The sequence below is a fragment of the Propithecus coquereli genome, unplaced genomic scaffold, assembly GCF_000956105.1.
Source record: "Propithecus coquereli isolate 6110/MARCELLA unplaced genomic scaffold, Pcoq_1.0 Scaffold138, whole genome shotgun sequence".
Classification (NCBI taxonomy): Eukaryota; Metazoa; Chordata; class Mammalia; order Primates; family Indriidae; genus Propithecus; species Propithecus coquereli.
This window is the reverse complement of record NW_012138080.1, coordinates 5,836,609-5,854,217: the sequence shown is the minus strand read 5'-3', so window position 1 is coordinate 5,854,217 and position 17,609 is coordinate 5,836,609. Positions and strand designations below refer to the sequence as shown.

General features: G+C 39.3%; 1 protein-coding gene across 3 annotated transcripts in view; it reads right to left on the bottom strand.

Annotated features, from left to right (window-relative positions):
- The window catches only part of UGP2 (UDP-glucose pyrophosphorylase 2), a 52,488-nt gene extending 41,638 nt beyond the window's left edge, over window positions 1-10,850 (bottom strand). Inside the window, exon 1 of one of the 3 annotated variants that reach the window (XM_012639204.1) lies at window positions 10,569-10,850. Coding sequence is in view for 1 of the 3 variants with exons in the window: in XM_012639203.1 (XP_012494657.1) it covers window positions 9,560-9,578 (19 nt within the window). In the remaining 2 variants the exon portion in view is untranslated. Of the gene's footprint in view, window positions 1-7,730; window positions 7,751-9,559; window positions 9,921-10,568 lie in introns of those variants that run through there. The other 2 variants (XM_012639203.1, XM_012639205.1) reach the window with 2 other exon arrangements.
- Window positions 10,851-17,609: the final 6,759 nt, after the last annotated feature.

Genomic DNA, 17,609 nt, shown 5'->3' with positions numbered 1-17,609 from the left:
TAGATTATACTCCATTTGTCTTAATACGTTTGTAGCAGCCATATTCCTTGTCCTGCTTCCAAAGGCTATTCTGTCACCTATTCTCTGCCCCATGGCCATGTGTTTCAGAGATGGCATCAGGCCTAGATCAGTCTAAAGCCTCCCAATGATTGGTGTAAGCATGAAATGTAATATGATTCTGGCCAGTGAGCCACAAGAGTATCCTTTGCCATAGTACTTTAGGGAAAGGTGTTCCTCGTTGGAAAAAGAGATACATGTCAAAAGAGTATTTTTTCTACTCCTGGACATAATAAGTATGTGTCCACCCTCACCCCCAGTTTCTTCTGTCATTTAGTGACCTTGAAGGGGGCTGACTCAAGAATGAGTAGATATGCCAAAGGCAGCACAGCAGAAGGAAGGAAAGACTGATGAGCTTCTATATTGAATTAACCAATCCTGGAATATCCTACTTCAAGATGTGTGTGATAAAAGTCCCTCATTTTTTAAGCCAATCGGATTGTTATTTTTCTGCTCCATGAAATTAAAAGCATCCTAACCATTATAAGATTGTTCAAAAACATGCATCATAAGTACCACTTAACACTTTTAGAAAAGGGGAAGCAGAAATGAGAAAAAATAAGAGACTGAATGGCCCAGCATATATTTCAAAATCATGAGAATCATCCCAACCTTTGAGAAACTGCCCTGATCTCTCAGCCCCCAAAGGCTCAAATTCTGTGACATGAGTAGCTTCTGCCATTTCCGTGGTGGTGTTACTAGTGTTCTAGGTAGTGGCTCCTGAACTCTCAGAGGCCTTCCTTTTTACCATAACTCTTTTATGCGGGGGGTGGGGGGGTGGTGTAATCATCCTGCCTCTGTAGTATATCAAACAACCCTAACCTCCAATTCTCTCCTTAGAAGTCTGTCTGCAACCCTAGAAAATATTCTCTTTAAGGGCACAAACCATGTTATGTAACTTTGTTTTCCCAACACCCACCTCAGCATCTGGCACAGTATAGGCACCTGATAATGGTATGTAACTAATCTGGAGATCAGGACTTACATTCTCATATATTAGTGGCTTAACCAGCTCCTATTCATTTTTCAGAGTTCAGTTTAAATATTACCTGAGATTATCCTCCTAGAAATCTTTCTAAACTAAGCAAGATTGCCCAACACATGCTCACATGCTAGATCCTTGTACCTCTCCTTGATAACATCACACCTTTAAAAATTTATTCAATGTTTATCTCACCTAACAGACTGTAAACTCTGTGAAAATGCCATGTCTGTTTTGTTCACAGCTGTATTCCCACTGCCTAGTACAGCACTTGAAATATAGTAGATACCCAAGTAATGTTCATTAAATAAATAAGAGCCAATTATGATCCAGCTATGCACTGGGTATAAAGAAGTCCAGTCTAGTGTAGGTAGTGCCTGATAAGACCAAAGAGAAAAGGTACAAGAGCCATGATTTCTGGTCATGGAAAGGCAGTTAGGAAAAGTATAGACCGTGTCTTGAGCACTTGAAACCCCAGTTCCTAAGACTTCTCAAGCAGAGGCTAAAATTTATCAGCCAAGTATCAGGGATGTAGTCAAAGAAACTTCAAACTGATAGGCAGTCTAGACAACATGACCTCTACTTTCCAATTTTTATTAACCTATAAAAATGTCCATGTAATGTTTTCACTAACTTTCAAGATTAAACAAAATTGGGCAGTTTATATACTGATATTTAGCTTAATTTAGGAAGAAAATATAGAATAAATATACTCCATGTCATTCATTCATGTATTAAGAAAAATAAATTCAATTAGTTGTATCTTATACAATTTTATATGGTCTTTTCATATTAAAGTCAATGATTTCAGATTATAAACAGTGTGACTACATTTAGATAGATTTTTAAATGACTCAGCTTTACATGCATATGAATGCTTAATAAATGCTTTTGTATTTTTTTATTTTTTGAGGGTCTCACTCTGTCACCCAGGCTGGAGTGCAGTGGCATCATCATAGCTCACTACAGCCTCAAACTCCTGGGCTCAATCAATCTTCCTGCCTCAGCCTCCCAAGCAGCTGGGACTACAGGGACATGTCATAATGCCCAGCTAATTTTTTCTTTTTCTATTTTTTATAAAGACAGGATCTTGCTGTGTTGCTCAGGCTTAATAAACACTTTTTGATAGCAAAAGTAAAAGGATACTGGCCGGGCGCGATGGCTCACACCTGTAATCCTAGCTCTCTGGGAGGCCGAGGCGGGCGGATTGTTTGAGCTCAGGAGTTCGAGACCAGCCTGAGCAAGAGCAAGACCCCATCTCTACTAAAAATAGAAATAAATTAATCGGACAACTAAAAATATATAGAAAAAATTAGCCGGGCATGGTGGCGCATGCCTGTAGTCCCAGCTACTCGGGAGACTGAGGCAGAAGGATTGTTTGAGCCCAGGAGTGTGAGGTTGCTGTGAGCTAGGCTGATGCCACGGCACTCACTCTAGCCCGGGCAAAACAGTGAGACTCTGCCTCAAAAAAAAAAAAAAAAAGTAAAAGGATATCAAGTTTTCTAAAACTGTTCCAGCAACAAATGTGCAGAGGTACTTGCTAATCAAGATTTTTGCTAACCATGCATTGCTTTACTTTAAAAAAACACTGTCACGATTTATATATAAACCAGACTTCTTATTAACAATTAGGATTAACCTTGTTCTCATATAATAGGGTAGTTCTTAAAAATCTCAAAGAAAATACCACACCTGGAAAACAACATTCAGAAGAGATTTGGGAAATTATACCACTTTGTTTTTTGTTTAATAGATGATAAGAAAGTCATCCCAAAGGGCCTATCATACTCATTTGTTGAGAAGATGGGAAAGGGGAACAACATAAAATCACCGCCAAAGACCAAAAAATGATCTGGTAGTCCTTGCCCTGTATCTTGATTATACGTGCATTTAGATAAAACTTTTAAGCTCAGAAGGGCTTTAAGGTCAGTGAGACCAATTCCTTATCTTAGAGATGAAGAAACAGGGGCCCAGAGATGCTGACTTGCCTAAAGACACAGTGGTGGTGGCAAGCTGGAACCGAAGCCCTGTTGCCTGGTGCCCTGCTTCTTTTACTGGAGGAAGGCCTCCCCTTTCTCAGTTACAGTGCATTTACCTGGTTTACCATCTCCCAGTATATGCCACCAAATGTGAATGAAAACCAGCAACTGAACTGTTTGTTATGTGAGGTTATTATGTGAGGTTAAAACTACAAATTAGGATAAGCATTCTCTTACTGTATTTTATGCTCTTCAACTCTTCCTTATATATTGTTTTCTGAGCAATGAAAAAAAAAATCGAAAAAAGCTTTTATGTACTCCATAAATATTTTATTACCAAGGCTAAGCATTTTACCATTGGTGCAAATGAACCCAAAGCTGTGCATATGTTATTCCATTTTCCTGTACTCTTTGGAAGTTTTAAAATTCTAGGGATAGATATAACACAAATGAAATATAACATCAGCCTTTTCCAGGGCAGCAACTGGAGGAAAATACAAATTCCATTCACCTTGTCAATGTAGCAAAGGAGCAAGGGGAGCTATTGTCAAAGGGAGTGTCCCCTAAAATAGTATTTTTACTGGTGATGAGCAAGTAAAAAGTACACTAAGCATAATACCACAATTTCAGGTCCATGAATATAATGAATGGCTTTTTTTAGGATATAAGTGAAATCATAGAGAAACAGGGAATTCTCTTGGTTTACATAGAAAAAACTAACAAATATCTAGAAATGTTTTGGGAAATGAAACATTTTATTGTTTATGTAAGTTAACTAATATACATAGCCAATTTCTCCATTTTCTCCAAAACAATCCTTAATTGTCAAAATGGTTTGGGGGCACAATCGATTTCATTTGGCAATGGACCGAGAAAAATAAACAATGGAACTGTTTGTTGGCAGAGGCAGAATTTGAGTCCTAGACAATTACTTTGCAACAAATTAAAAGAGATGCCTGCATCACCAATCAAGGGAACAGGGAAACAGCTTTCCAATGGAGTCTCTCTTTTCTCACACATAAGCTGCCTAATCAAAAAACACAAAAAGTTTAATTTCTTTCCATAGCTTAACAAGCCAACTTTCAAAGACTTTAATAAGTTATTATTAATAACTTAATAATTCTACTACATGCCTTGTGGTAGAATTTTAGAGATCTAAGAAATACAATTTCAATTAATAGTCATTGTTCCTGGAACAATCCACCAAGTTACCAAGACTAAGATGTCCACAATTCAAACACTATTACTCCAAGTTCAAAATATGATAATTCAGAAAAGAAATCATAGGCTGTGTTGAAAGGGCAATGGTCTTTAGAAAAACTCCAATTTCTAAAGAGATTCCAGGTAACCAAAAAGGTTGTAAGTGAAACATATATTTTTCTCATCCATTAAATCCCAAACCCTCAGAGGATCCCCCCCATAAATTTCTTCTAATATTGCTAGAATTTTCTCCAGTGGTATAAATGCTGTTTATCAGCTTGCCTACCATTTGAGAAAGTTAATACAGTTAATCCTTACTCATTTTCACATATAATCCAGTTTGACTTTCAAATATTTATTTATATTAATTTCTCAGTAATGAATATGTCTGACTTTCTGAGAACTCATAATTATCTGTACTTCTGCAAAAAGTACCAAATATAATTTGGTGGAAACTTAAAAACTATAGTATATTGTTCTTTTATCTAAAATATTTTCCTTAGGCTAAATAAGTTCTCTCACAATCTAAGTATCCCATTATTTTAATTACGGGTGCTACAATTCATCTATGAAGAAAAGAAAATACACACACAAAGAGAATGGTCATTGTGGAATGATATTATAAGAAAATACCTACTGTCCAAAATAACATCTTAGAGTATTTTCTTTTTAAAGTTACTTTTCAATTTATCTTCAGAATATTAAAATGACACTTCCAAGAAGTGTATACCAGTTAATATTTCCTATTTCTCTAATGCTCCTTGGCAATTTTTTTTTCCCAGTAGGCTTTCACAAATGAAAATCATCCATATTATTAGAAGAAAGGCTGAATTAGCAAAAACAAGGACAATTTAACCACAGAGATTACAAGGTCATGCTGGAAAACAGTCAATAAAGTTTTCATCAGCTCAACTCTTCATTCTAAATTTAAATTTTACATTTAACTGTGACTCCGAATATAATTAAATCCCTCTCTCTCTAAGAGCAACATAATAAATCCTAAGCCACATCTTTAAAAAATGAGGGGTATGCCTTAGTCATTACTTTCATGCCTATATTCCTGACTGAAAGCCATGCCACTATCCCCCTGTACTAAAAGCATCCCAGTCATCTACATGATCATCATCAACAGGCTAAATTTGGTTTTAGGATTTGCAAAGAACCAGGTCCCAGAATGCTTCTCATCCCTATATTCATCTGAGACCCCTTCAGTTATAATTAGCTCAGTAATCTTCCCTGGCTAGCTGCCATTTACCAAACAGGAGTCACCAAAAAAAGGCACAAAAAGAATTCTAACAAATAGGAAAGTTCATAGGCCTTGAATATTTTTAAAGTGACACAGAATTACTTAAATGGTTTTCCCTGAAATATAAGAAAGTACCTCAATTTAAGAACATTAGGGACATTCTTACATAATTTAAATAGATAATAGCATATTAAAAACAGTTTTAAAAAAACAGTGCCTCTAATATTATGGCATAAGCACCTAATGTGGCCTTAGCTGGCTAGATAACATTAGTCTCTCCACTATTTATAAGTTTCAAAACACTTAGGGAGATTACCCCTTAGCTCTCAGAACTTTTTAAAGGCAAAATGCCAAATGGCACCCACTGACAAACCTGGCAAAAAACACAGCTGCCGATGGACACCACCACCCCCAACTGTGACAGGGAGCCCCTCCTCACTCAGCTAGGTACTCACACTTATTTAGAATAACCGAGCACCCTGCACAAGCCCTGGGGCAGAGAAAACCAGCAGCTGCAGAAGAAAGGTCATAGGCAGGCAGAAGGTGACCTGAGAGCAGAATACACCAACTAGGAATTATGCTGCAGATCCAATAAAGAAGATTCTTCCTATGAGAAGGAACCTTAAGTGCCTGAGGAACACAGATTTGGGGAGATGAACAAAGAAAGCTGAACGTTCTGTTGGGCAAGGAATATATACTGAGAACTCTCCTGTCTTCTGACATTAAGTATTTTCATTAATTGAGCATTTCCCCTAATAGCTAATGGTCAACATGCTTGAAGACAGAGATGCCCAGCTTTCCTGTAAAGCACATTGCCTAGACTTGGGGAAAGAGATTCAAACCTAGTATAGCAACCCCATATTCTATGACATTCAAAAACACATGGGCACAACACGTAGGTATAATACTCATATCTGCTGAACTTTAAGTATCCACCAGAAGGGATACACCACAAATCCCAATACAGTGCACTGCACATAATAGGAATTCAAAAATTTTTTATTGACTGGACTGAAATGAAAACTTATATTCACCCTCATACTGTCCAAGCTTCGCCCCACCCCACAATCCCACCCCTGTACTTTTTTTTTTAAACATATTAACTCCCACATGCCCAGGCCTAAACATCAAACCTAGAATAGGAAAATAAAGAACTGTCATACCTGCCTTGTTTCTATTTATGTTGATGACATGTGGTTATACTTCTGGTGATGATGCTATCTGAAAGGCCACCATTATTTTAGGAAAGAAAAGTAAAATTTACTGGCTACCTACATATGCATAGCACATCCACATAATTCATTTCATTTCAGCTTCTCAAAAACCCTGAAGCGCGAGCATAAATAGTCAATATTATTTATATAGGTAGAAACTGAGATTCAAAAAGTTATGTATCTAAGGTCACCTGTTAGTAACAGGATTCAAACCCTTCCATCTTTCTCAACATTTATACGATCTAAGAGGTGTTATAAAAACTACAACCCAAAATGTTGGCTAACCTACTAAAAAGTACATGGAAAGTGCTAAGTTGTGGGTTTTTCATTTGTCATCCAGAAAAAATTCTTTTAGAGTATCCACCACTTACAAAACACTGTACTTCCTCAGGGATATAATACTATCTTTGCCCAAAGCGAACTGACAGCCTAGTTGGAGAAACAGGCCGTTTTCATAGTTTTTAATGTTAGAAGCAACAAAAGGTATTAGAAAGAACAAGGGTTTTATACACATTCACAGGTGAATGTCAGTGTTTCTTACTAGCTGTGAACTTTGGACAAGAACTTAACTTTCCTCAGCTGTAAGGGCATGATAAAAATCCACTACCTCTTAGGCCTCTTACCAAGCTTAATGAGAAAACATAGAAGCCAAATATTTGTTAACTCTTTCCACTATAAAGTAGCATGAGCTAAGTGCCAAGGACTGGAAATATCAACAAGTTCTGCAACAAAGATCAAAGAATTTGATTTGCTTAAAAAAAAAAAAAAAAAATCAAAACCAAAAATTCCAACCCTTACACTTGAAAACTGATCTGTGGAGACAGCTGTGTCATTAGCCAATTAGGTTTATCATTTATAACAGCAGCAGAGTTAAACATAAAGAGGGCTCACACTTAAACTACAAAATTTAAACAATGATAAACAGGAGCACAATTATGTTAAAAAATTGGGGGTAGCAAGGTATTATCTTTTTGTGCAAAACTGCCAGTTTAAAACAAAAACTACCATTTAAAGTAAAAATGCGTGGCAACTGCGGACACAGTGGCACACACCTTGTAGGAGGCTGAGGAGGGAAGATCACTTGAGGCCAGGAGTTCAAGGCTGTAATGTGCTATCATTGCACCTGTGAATAGCCACTGCACTCCAGCTGGGCAACACAGCAAGACTCCATCTCTTTAAAAAAAAAAAAAAAGTGGATGGCAACTAAATGCAATGTGGTACCTTGGATTCAATCATAGAAAAAGCAATCTAAATGAAGTATGTAGTTTAGTTCATAGTAATGTACCTATGTTAACTTCTTAGTTTTGAAAAATGTCCAACTTTTCTATAAATCTAGAAGTATTCCAAAATAAAAAGCTTAGTTTTTTAAAAAGCAGATGACAAAGTAATAATAAACATACACAGCAATCCTTAAGTACTGCCACTCGATTTTGAATCTCCTGGGGATGGTAAGCCTTAAAAGCAGGCTATGAAATCAGTCAATACTCACCAACTCTGCAAGCTATCCTAAGCATAACTACACGGAACACCTTAAGTTTAATAATATTTCTAACTTTTAAAGAGAAGTGACTTGTGCACTTTCTCCTGGCACATTCTTGCAAAATACAGGCCTTATGAGTACTGAATATTGTTGTTACAAAACCAGTACATTTCAAACAGTTATCTTTATCTTTCTATTCTTGAATAAGACATTTATTTGTTCAGAAAGTAAGAAGCATCTCTTACTACATTACATATAAGGTACAGCATGGATTTGAAAGTCTAATGACAAGTGACATTTCTGAGCTTAGTGCTAAAGGCTGGCATACTGTCCCATCTGTCTCCATAATAATGCAGGCAGTCAAATTCTCTTACTCTAATCTATCATACGATATTTAAAGAAGAGTTAATAAAGTGATGTAGAACTCACTAGCGCATTTTATTCCCAGGGTCAAATGACGACCATTACTGACACAACTTTTTTTAAAAAAGTACACCCACGTTTATCGACAAGCACATTAAGTGGTGTGAACTTTACTAGATGTGTGTTCATCAAGATGGCTGAAGCTTTCACAGGCTGCAGTCTGGGAGGAAAGGGCTTACTTGTACCAGAAGGCAAATCTTATACTATAAATTTGTGACAGAGGTTTAAGGCAGCACCAGTTTCAATGTGTACACCATACATACATTCACGCATACACGCAGTGTTACTGCTTAGCTCAGTTAATAGGCATCACCTAACCCCTTTTTAATACACATGTGGAATTTAGAAAGCAATTTTCAAATTTCAAAGAAACCTTAATCATCTTTCATATTTCATATTTCAAAAAAGGAAAAAAACAGCAATGCAGCAAAGTCATTTCTCCAGCTGAAATGACCTCCAGCTTCTACAGGCTACTCCCGGTTTCGCAATAAATGAATCTGAGACTCAAACCACGTACACACAAACGGAGCAGAAGCAGAGAACACTAAAGCTTCTCCAACAGTCCTGGCAAAACCCACTTGCCTTCCCCCAGCCCTCCCGGGTCCCCTTCTCGTCCGCGCGCGCGCGCGCACACACACAGGTACCTTGACACCGACCAGAAGAGAACAGGGATTTAATCAGCAGCCAAAATCCTGTTTTATTATCGTTTACATCCACTATCCAGGAGAGCCGGGAGTACTACTAACCTGATTTCAGGGAGGCAGAACTAAACCCAGCAGGGCACAGGGGAATAAATTATACGTATCTGAAACGCCAACCCAACAGCACAAGGCAGCTCAGATGACAATTTAACTACAAGGGTTTCGCATACGTTATCTTAACTGAACATTTCCACTTCAAACCACCCACCAACCTCTTGACTGCCAGTACCCAGATTCGGCTAAAGAAACCCGGGAGATAAGAGGAAGCACGTCTTACCTTGTACAAATCTCGACATTTTAGGGTTTTAGTAAAATACTCTGGCTTGTAATTTTTTTTTTAATTTCTAGAGGAGTCACGCTATACGGTAGGTCTCCCTTTCCTGCTTTAACAACCGACGTGTTCTTTCTCCTCCTATGTTTATTAAGGGAGTATTTATTCAAAGCGATCAAAACTCGCCAAAAAAAAAAAAAAAAATACACCTAGGAAAACCTCCCCAATTACAAAAGACAGAAACTTGGTGCGACTGAGTCTGCTTGGGAACTCTTGGCTACACTGCGCTCCTGACACAAATGAGGGCCAGCTGGAGACTCCCGGAAAAGGTAAAACCACACGAACTTAAATTTCATCAATGAAAGAGGCGGACCTACAGAGGCTATTTCACCGCCCCCCGGTCCCCACGCCCTCCGGAGCTGGACTGCAGCTGGCAGTGGGAGGCCGCACCCCTAGCTGCCCCCTCCCCGGCGCCTCTGTCCAGTATTCAGCCGGTTCCTCGGAAAACAGTCCACAGAGGCTCCCGCCAAAGCAAGGGCCGGGGAAGCTGGTAAGGCCGGCAAAGGGGAGCGGTGCAACCATTTTTACCAGTCATAAATATCCCGGGACTAGGAGGCCCTACGAATTCCGCGCTCGGGCGGGCCGGCCGGTCGGGGCCTCCAGCTCCCAGCCTTCCTGCCGCGAGCGCGGTTTCGCCGCAGCTTTTTCTCAGGAGGGGCCAATGGCTACCTTGCCCCTCCCCCGAAGTGGACACCAAGGGGCCACCGGCACTGAACACCGGACACCAAGGGGTGGACTCGTGCACTGGCCCTGGAGTCGCCAGGGAGGGCCCCAATCCTTCCTACATATACCCTTGCCCTCCTGCCTTGCGCTCTTCGGAATCCCAAATTTGGCCTCCTGGGCCACACAGCAGGTCGGTGAGAGGGGCACTATACCTTTGAGAGAGAGATACACCCACCCAGGGGGTCGCCAGAAGCTCGACCCCGCCCCTTCCCAAACCGCCGGCGAGACCCACCTTCCTCCTCTTCCTTTAGGAGCTGGGAAATTGGGGGCGTTTATGGCGCCCCAGGAGGGTGGCTCGCAGGCTGAGAGAAAGTCACCTCTGAGGCACCCTTCTCTCTCCCCTTCTTCCCTCACACACGCACACCTTGAGTCGCTCACCAGCGGTGGCAATCCAGCTGCTGACCCCCCTGCCCACTCGTCTGCCGGCTCCCAGCACCCAAAGCCCCTACTCTCTCCTAAACACTTCCCCTCCCCCTCCATTCGGAGCAGCCCCCCTCAATGCGGAAATGTCCCTGCCGCGCAGACTGACGGGCGCGGCCGCCAGTCAGAAGCCGAGGCGGACGCAGGGCCTAGCCAATGAGACGTGTGGAGGTGGCAGGGGCGGGGCACCTGCGGCACGAGGAACTCGGGCTTAGGCGGGCGCTGAGCCCAACGCTGGAATCCCGCGCGTGGGAGCAGCACCTGTGGTGGCGGCGCGGCAAGGGATGTCTCAACAGTAACGCTCTGCAGCCTTCCACAGATATCTCAGCTAGGAAGATAACCTAAGCATAAGTGGTTATTTTTGCAGTCTGTAGAAGTGCTCCCGCTTACCAGGGACTGAAGAAAGCTCTGCGGATGGAGCCTGAGCTCCCCACAGCAGCTGTCCGAAGAGAACCCACCCAGACCCTTCTCAGTGGACACTTTGCTCACCACATCTGGTTTGGGGAAGGCGAGGATACGTGGAGCCAAGTAACAAGAGGAGGGATTTAGGGTGTCGAAGAAAGTACCAAGGCTCCCTCACCAGAACAACCACCATCCCTCTTGCCCCCTTCCTTTTCCTGCAGAGATTTCTGCTGTGATAGGCGTTTACTTTTATGATCAATGTGGAAATAGCTTAAGTTACTCCTCAAGAGATGCTTTTCTTTTGCTAGATGAAGTCTAGCAAGGAAGTTCTTGAAGTCCTCAAGGAAAAAGAGTGTTAAAAGATGGAACTTGACAGTAGCCTGGGGACAGCGAGAGGGCCAGCCCAGGGCCCGTAAAATTACACCTGATTTTGCCAACCCCACCTGCCTGTAAGACTCAGCGTGCTTGTCAGTGGACGAATTTCAGACTTTACATTTACGCTTTTAAGACTCAAACAGCCTGTGTTAGGACAGGTGAATTGTCAGCGCTCTCTGTGAAGTGCTTCCAGTAAACAAAGTACAGTAATTTCAGAAGAGTTTGAGGCTTTGGCAACACTAATCAACGAAGGTAAAGCGAGAATTTTTACATAACTCATTCTCTAAACAAAGGAACTTTAGTTTCACTTACTCATATGGAAATATTATTAGAACAAATAACACAGAAAAGGCTAATGATAATTTGTCATACTAGAGAATGATAGCCATTGATTGGTGCTGTATTTCTTACGTGAAATCCAAAAAGATTATACCCAAAAACCTCTCAGCTACAAAACTAATTTCCCCCAAACAAAACCAGAGTGTCAAAAATCCAAATGTCTACAGTTTAATGACAGCATTTGGAGACTGAAGATCTTAATCAGAATCTTTACATCCTTTGTGTACAGTAAAGAAATTGTTCTAACACTGACTAAGCAGTATTTATCAATCAGTATTAGTACCAAAATAAAATACCACTGAAAGATTTGGGCACCATAGGGTTACTTAGCCTGCAAAAGATAAAGGAAGTTAAATAAAGAGTCTTTAATTATACAGTTTTATTATAAGAAAAAATGATCAGTTACTGTATTTTCTACCTTCACAGAAGATTAAGGGAGAGGAAGTGGATTTTAATTGCAGCAAGAGAATTTGGTAATACCTAGGAATGACATCTTGGTTTATGAGTGATTAAATATTGAGATATAGTACCAAAGGATGTTGTACATTTGCTGCCTCAAGAAATCTCCAAAAAGTAACTACCCATCTTCAGGGGTTAAATCTATAACTAGTCAAGGACTAGTTTTTAGAGAAGTAGCACTCTGGAAACCGAATTTCTGAATATTTTTTCAAAACAGTACCCTGTAAAATGGAATTTCTTTATACATAGGCTTAAATTTAAATTCTGAACCCCCAAACACTTCATAAAAGAGCCTCCCACTCTCTCAGAACCACTAGGAAAAACCTCACTTGGCAGATCATGTGGAGATGGGGAGAAAGGGGCGGTTCATAGCCATGGAGCCATGGCCTGCTTAGAAAGCAATCACTTATTTCTGTTTATGTTTATACATTTCAGTCCCTGAAAAATTGCTTTCTGTGTGTGTGTGTGTGTATCTTTAATCCTTTTTTTCATAATATACTGTTCTGGAATATCCCTTCAAGGTGCATGATGTTGCTTGTTTGTATTGTTAGAAATCTGTAACATAGATCTACAGATTAAACCTTTGCAGAAAGTTGGAGTTGGGGGATCTAAAGGAGGATGAAGATGGGGCCTGGGAAGAAGTGTGTATGTAGGAATAAGAAGTTGGAATGAGATGGTTTGTGAACTAAAAAGAAGCCTGGAAGGCAATTTTTCTCTGATACCATATGCTACCATCCGAGAATGATATAAATTCTGCCTATAATTTTCTTCATTTCTTCTTTCCACTTCCCCATAGAAACCTGAGAATATTCCATTTGGTTTACTCAGTCCCATGTCCTGGGATGTATAACAACCTCACCATATCTTTTTTCTTTTCCTTAGGCAGGAACTTTCTATTAATATCAACAAAAAGGAAACAGTTTCTGCTGCCCTATTTCTAAGCATCCTTTTGGTGACTTTTTTAGATTTAGGACTTGGCACAGTGTCTTGTACATAGCAAGCATTCCATAAGTATATGTTGAATGACTAGATTAGTGCCATTAAATCTTTTTAACTCACAGTATTGTATCCTGCTGTCTACTCTGAGGACCATAAATAACAAATTTAATTTATATTTAGAGGTAAAGATTTACATGCACACACATGTGCACGTGCGCGCGCGCACACATACACACACACACACACACACACACACACACACACACACACACAGGGTCTCGCTCTTGTCAGCCAGGCTGGAGTGCAGCAGCATGTTCGTAGCTCACTGCAGCTGTGACCTCTTGGGCTCAAGTGATCCTCCCACCTCAGGTACACCCCACCATGCCTTGCTGATTTTTAAAAATTTTTTGAAGGTGAGATTTCGCTATGTTGCCCAAGCTGATCTTGAACTCTGGGCCTCAAGCCATCCTCCTGCCTCAGCCTCCAGATTAGCTGGGATTACATAGACGTAAAGATTCTTAAATTTCAATTATTTCCACCTAGAATGTGAACCAGGACCAAAGTGTAAGAATAATAGCAGTGAATGCAATACCCAGATGACTTTACAATAAGCTTGGCTAACTACCCACTATGAGCATTATACAATAAGAAGTTGTTTAGAAATTGCTAAAGTATGAAATAAGCATACAGATCAGCAATGTGTGTGGTCTTTTTTTTCTTGTCTATCCTACCCCATCCCCTACAGTCAAGAAAATAAAGCAGATCAGTTTGAGGGAACATGTCATAGACATAAAAATTTCTATGTCATGCCCAAAGTGTTTAGCCAAGAAACCAGGCAACAATTATCTACTGGACTGTTGCCCACACTCGATATTGGCTCCCATCTGTACCCATCTAAATCCTAGGCCACCTACACGAAAAAGGAAAAAGGGATTACCATTACCCAGTCAGCAGTTACCAGTTACTGAATAGATTTAAAAATAGCGCATTTCACTTGAGTCAAAAGGTAACTAAACAGGGTTAACTGGAAAAAAATATCAAATTATGAGACAGACTACTAATGAATGAGTAGTCTAAAAATGAATGGGATTTCCAAATACTTAAGGAAGAGAAAGACTTCATTCTTTCCTGTTGCCAACACCCTGTTGTTAGTGAATCAGGAAGTTTGCTGAAACAAGTTGTGAATTTAAATTATGATATATCCTTCCATTTGTTCACGGTATGATTTTTAAATTATATTTGAAGGTTATGTAAATTTTATATCAGAACAGTAGCAATTATTTCAAATAACTGAGATGCTTTAAAAAACAGGGTTATCTCACATTACACGTAGTTATCTTATAAATTGATAAGCCAATTTTCTAAGTGGTTTTCAAAGTCATTATAATCACAAGAATGCAGTTTAACCACAACATGCATAATCTTGTTCATGTTTATCAATAACTCCCCTCTGGGTTCTCCTTTGAAAGCTGAAGGAAGTAGGTCTTTACTTGCAGTTTTCTGTTTCTTCTGCATGTTCTCCAGAGGAGACTGTTGGTGAGAAATGGTGATGCCCATGAAATTGTTGTATCTCAATTATGTGCCAAACTTTATCTCCAGACCCCTCCTTGATTAAAAAGGAAAAAGAATCATTCTCTTTAGTGAGTAGGCTGAGGAATAAACATAAAGAACCATCCTATATTCTTTCAGGGTTTTTAATAACCATAGATCATTATGTAATCATAGCTTGGAAATAGAAAAAACTCATAAGATAGAATAAACTCATAAGATAGAATAAATATTATTTTGCTTCACTGTAGTGATATGTGTATAGATGGTGACAGTAGTTATTCTTATTGACTTTGAAATCCTGATAGAGAGGAGCTGTGAAATAGAAAAGCATTCAGTTTAATTCTGTTTTTTCTTTCTTTTTCAACTATATTAAGGATTCCCTGTTGTGCATCCCATCAAACGACTTTTGATGGTTTTCCAAACATCTCTGCCTCTGGTCTAGCTTACTAAATTTCCTGCCAGTGCCACCATTGGGAAGGAAAGGATAAAGAACTTCTGTTTTCTAACTTAGTCTCAGGGAATTTATTTTAAGAATTTCACACCCACCACCCTAGCTAAACATTAAAGAAAAGATCCTCAGGACTACTCTTCTGGTTGAGCCTTAAATAATTGGGTAATTGCTTGTCATTCAATGGGTAATATGATTAGAAAATAAAAAGTAACAGTGTTTTTCCTCTCAGAATGAAAAGGCGGAAGAATGTCATATTTAGAGAGAAAGGACCATAGGGGGAAAAAAATGGAATGTTAGTGTTAAGTTCTAGTGCCATTTAAAATTGAACGTTAATTTTTTATTTCAATAAGGATCACATCTTTTTAAAAAAAAAATTTAAATAGTACCAAAATGCCCATAATGAATAGCAGTACTCTCCTGTCCTCTTTTGCTTAACCTCAATCCTGTACCCCAGAGGCAATCATTTTTCTTCTGATGGTTACCTTCATATTTCCAAATACTGATAGTATTGCTACTTCTTTGGTTTCTGGATTTTAGGCATTATATTTTGACTTCGTGTTATAATGGATATGGACTTAGCTCACTTATACCCCCAGCTCTTCTTTTTTCCATTGTACCAGTTTCCTAAACTTTGTAGAGTTATATTTCCAACCTTTCCATTATGACACAGAGAAAAAAATGATAATATTTGTATGGCATCCAGGGGTAACCTAGAGGGAATCTGTGTACATCTATATTGGACTTGGTGAAGAATTGGTTGCTTTTTAAATATATATATAATTATGAAAATAAAAAATGAATGCAGAGTAATAGGTAAAATCTTAAGTATTGAATATTTTTTAAAGAAGGCCTTCTGTTGCCCAGGCTAGAGCACAGTGGTACTATCATAGTTTATTATAACCTCGAACTCCTGGGCTCAAGCAATCCTCCCACCTCAGACTCCCAAGTAGCTGGGACTGCAGGCATGTACCACCACACCCAGCTAATTTTTAAATTTTTTTGTAGAGATGGGTCTCACTATGTTGCCCAGGCTGGTCTAGAACTCCTGGCCTCAAGTGATGCTCCCACCTTGGTCTCCCAAAGCACTGGTATTACAGGTGTGAGCCACCGTACCTGGCCTCTAAGTATTGAGTTTATATAAAAGTATGAAATAAGATCTTTTCCCATATTTAAATGAGAAGTTTGAACTTGCCTGTATAAATGTAACCTTTTTGAATCAGGTTTTATGCTTAAATATTATACATAATTTCTGATCAAGACTTTCAGATAATCTCTTTAAGTTCTTTTTGTAATTAATTATTATTATTATTATTATTATTTTAAGACAAGGTCTCACCCTGTTGCCCAAGCTAGAGTGCAGTGGTGTCATCATAGCTCCCTACAACCTCAAACGCCTGGAATTAAGCAATCCTTCTGCCTCAGCCTCCCAAGTAGCTGGGACAAAAAGGGCATACCACCATGTCTGGCTAGTTTTTTTTTAATTTTTTTGTGGAGATGGGATCTCACTATGTTGCTCAGGCTGGTCTTGAACTGGCCTCAAGCAATCCTTGCACCTTGGCCTTCTAAAGTGTTGGGATTACAGGTGTGAGCCATCTTTCACAGCCCAAATTCTTGATAGTCACTGTGGTGATCTAAATAATGACCCCTAAAGATAAGCAGTTCCTAATCCCTGGAAACTGTGAATGTTACACTGTAGGGTAACAAGGATTTTGCAACTGTGATTAAGTTAAGGGTTTTTAATAGGGGAGATTATCTTGGATTATCTAGGTGGGCCCTAAATGTAATCACAAGTACTATATCTTTATAAAATGTAGGCAGAGGGAGACTGGAAGACAAAGGAAGAAAGCAATGAGATGATGGAAGCAAGGGGAGAAAAAGTGATGTCGTGTGGGGCCATGACCCAAAGAATGAGGACAGCCTCAAAAAACTGGAAAAGGCAATGAAGCGGATTCTCCCCTAGAGCCTCCAGAAGTAGTGCAGGCCTGCTCACACTGATTTCCCTTCAGAGAAACCCATTTCAGATTTATAAGAGAATGAATGTACTGTATGTTATAAGCCACCCAGTTTGTGGTAATTTGTTATAGCAGCTGCAGGGAACTGATACAGTCACCATTAATGCGAAATTTTGCACAAATAGGTGATAAAAAATTTCTAAAAATCATTTCTTTTGCAATCATTCAAAAAAAATGGTTATTCAACAGCTCATTTTTTTATTGACAAATGTAATGATGAAATTTGATGTGATAAGGCAAATGAACTTTGAATCCAATTGAACTTTTTTCTAACAAGTATTTTGAAATAGTGACAAAGCTTTAATTTATAAAATATGCATGCATG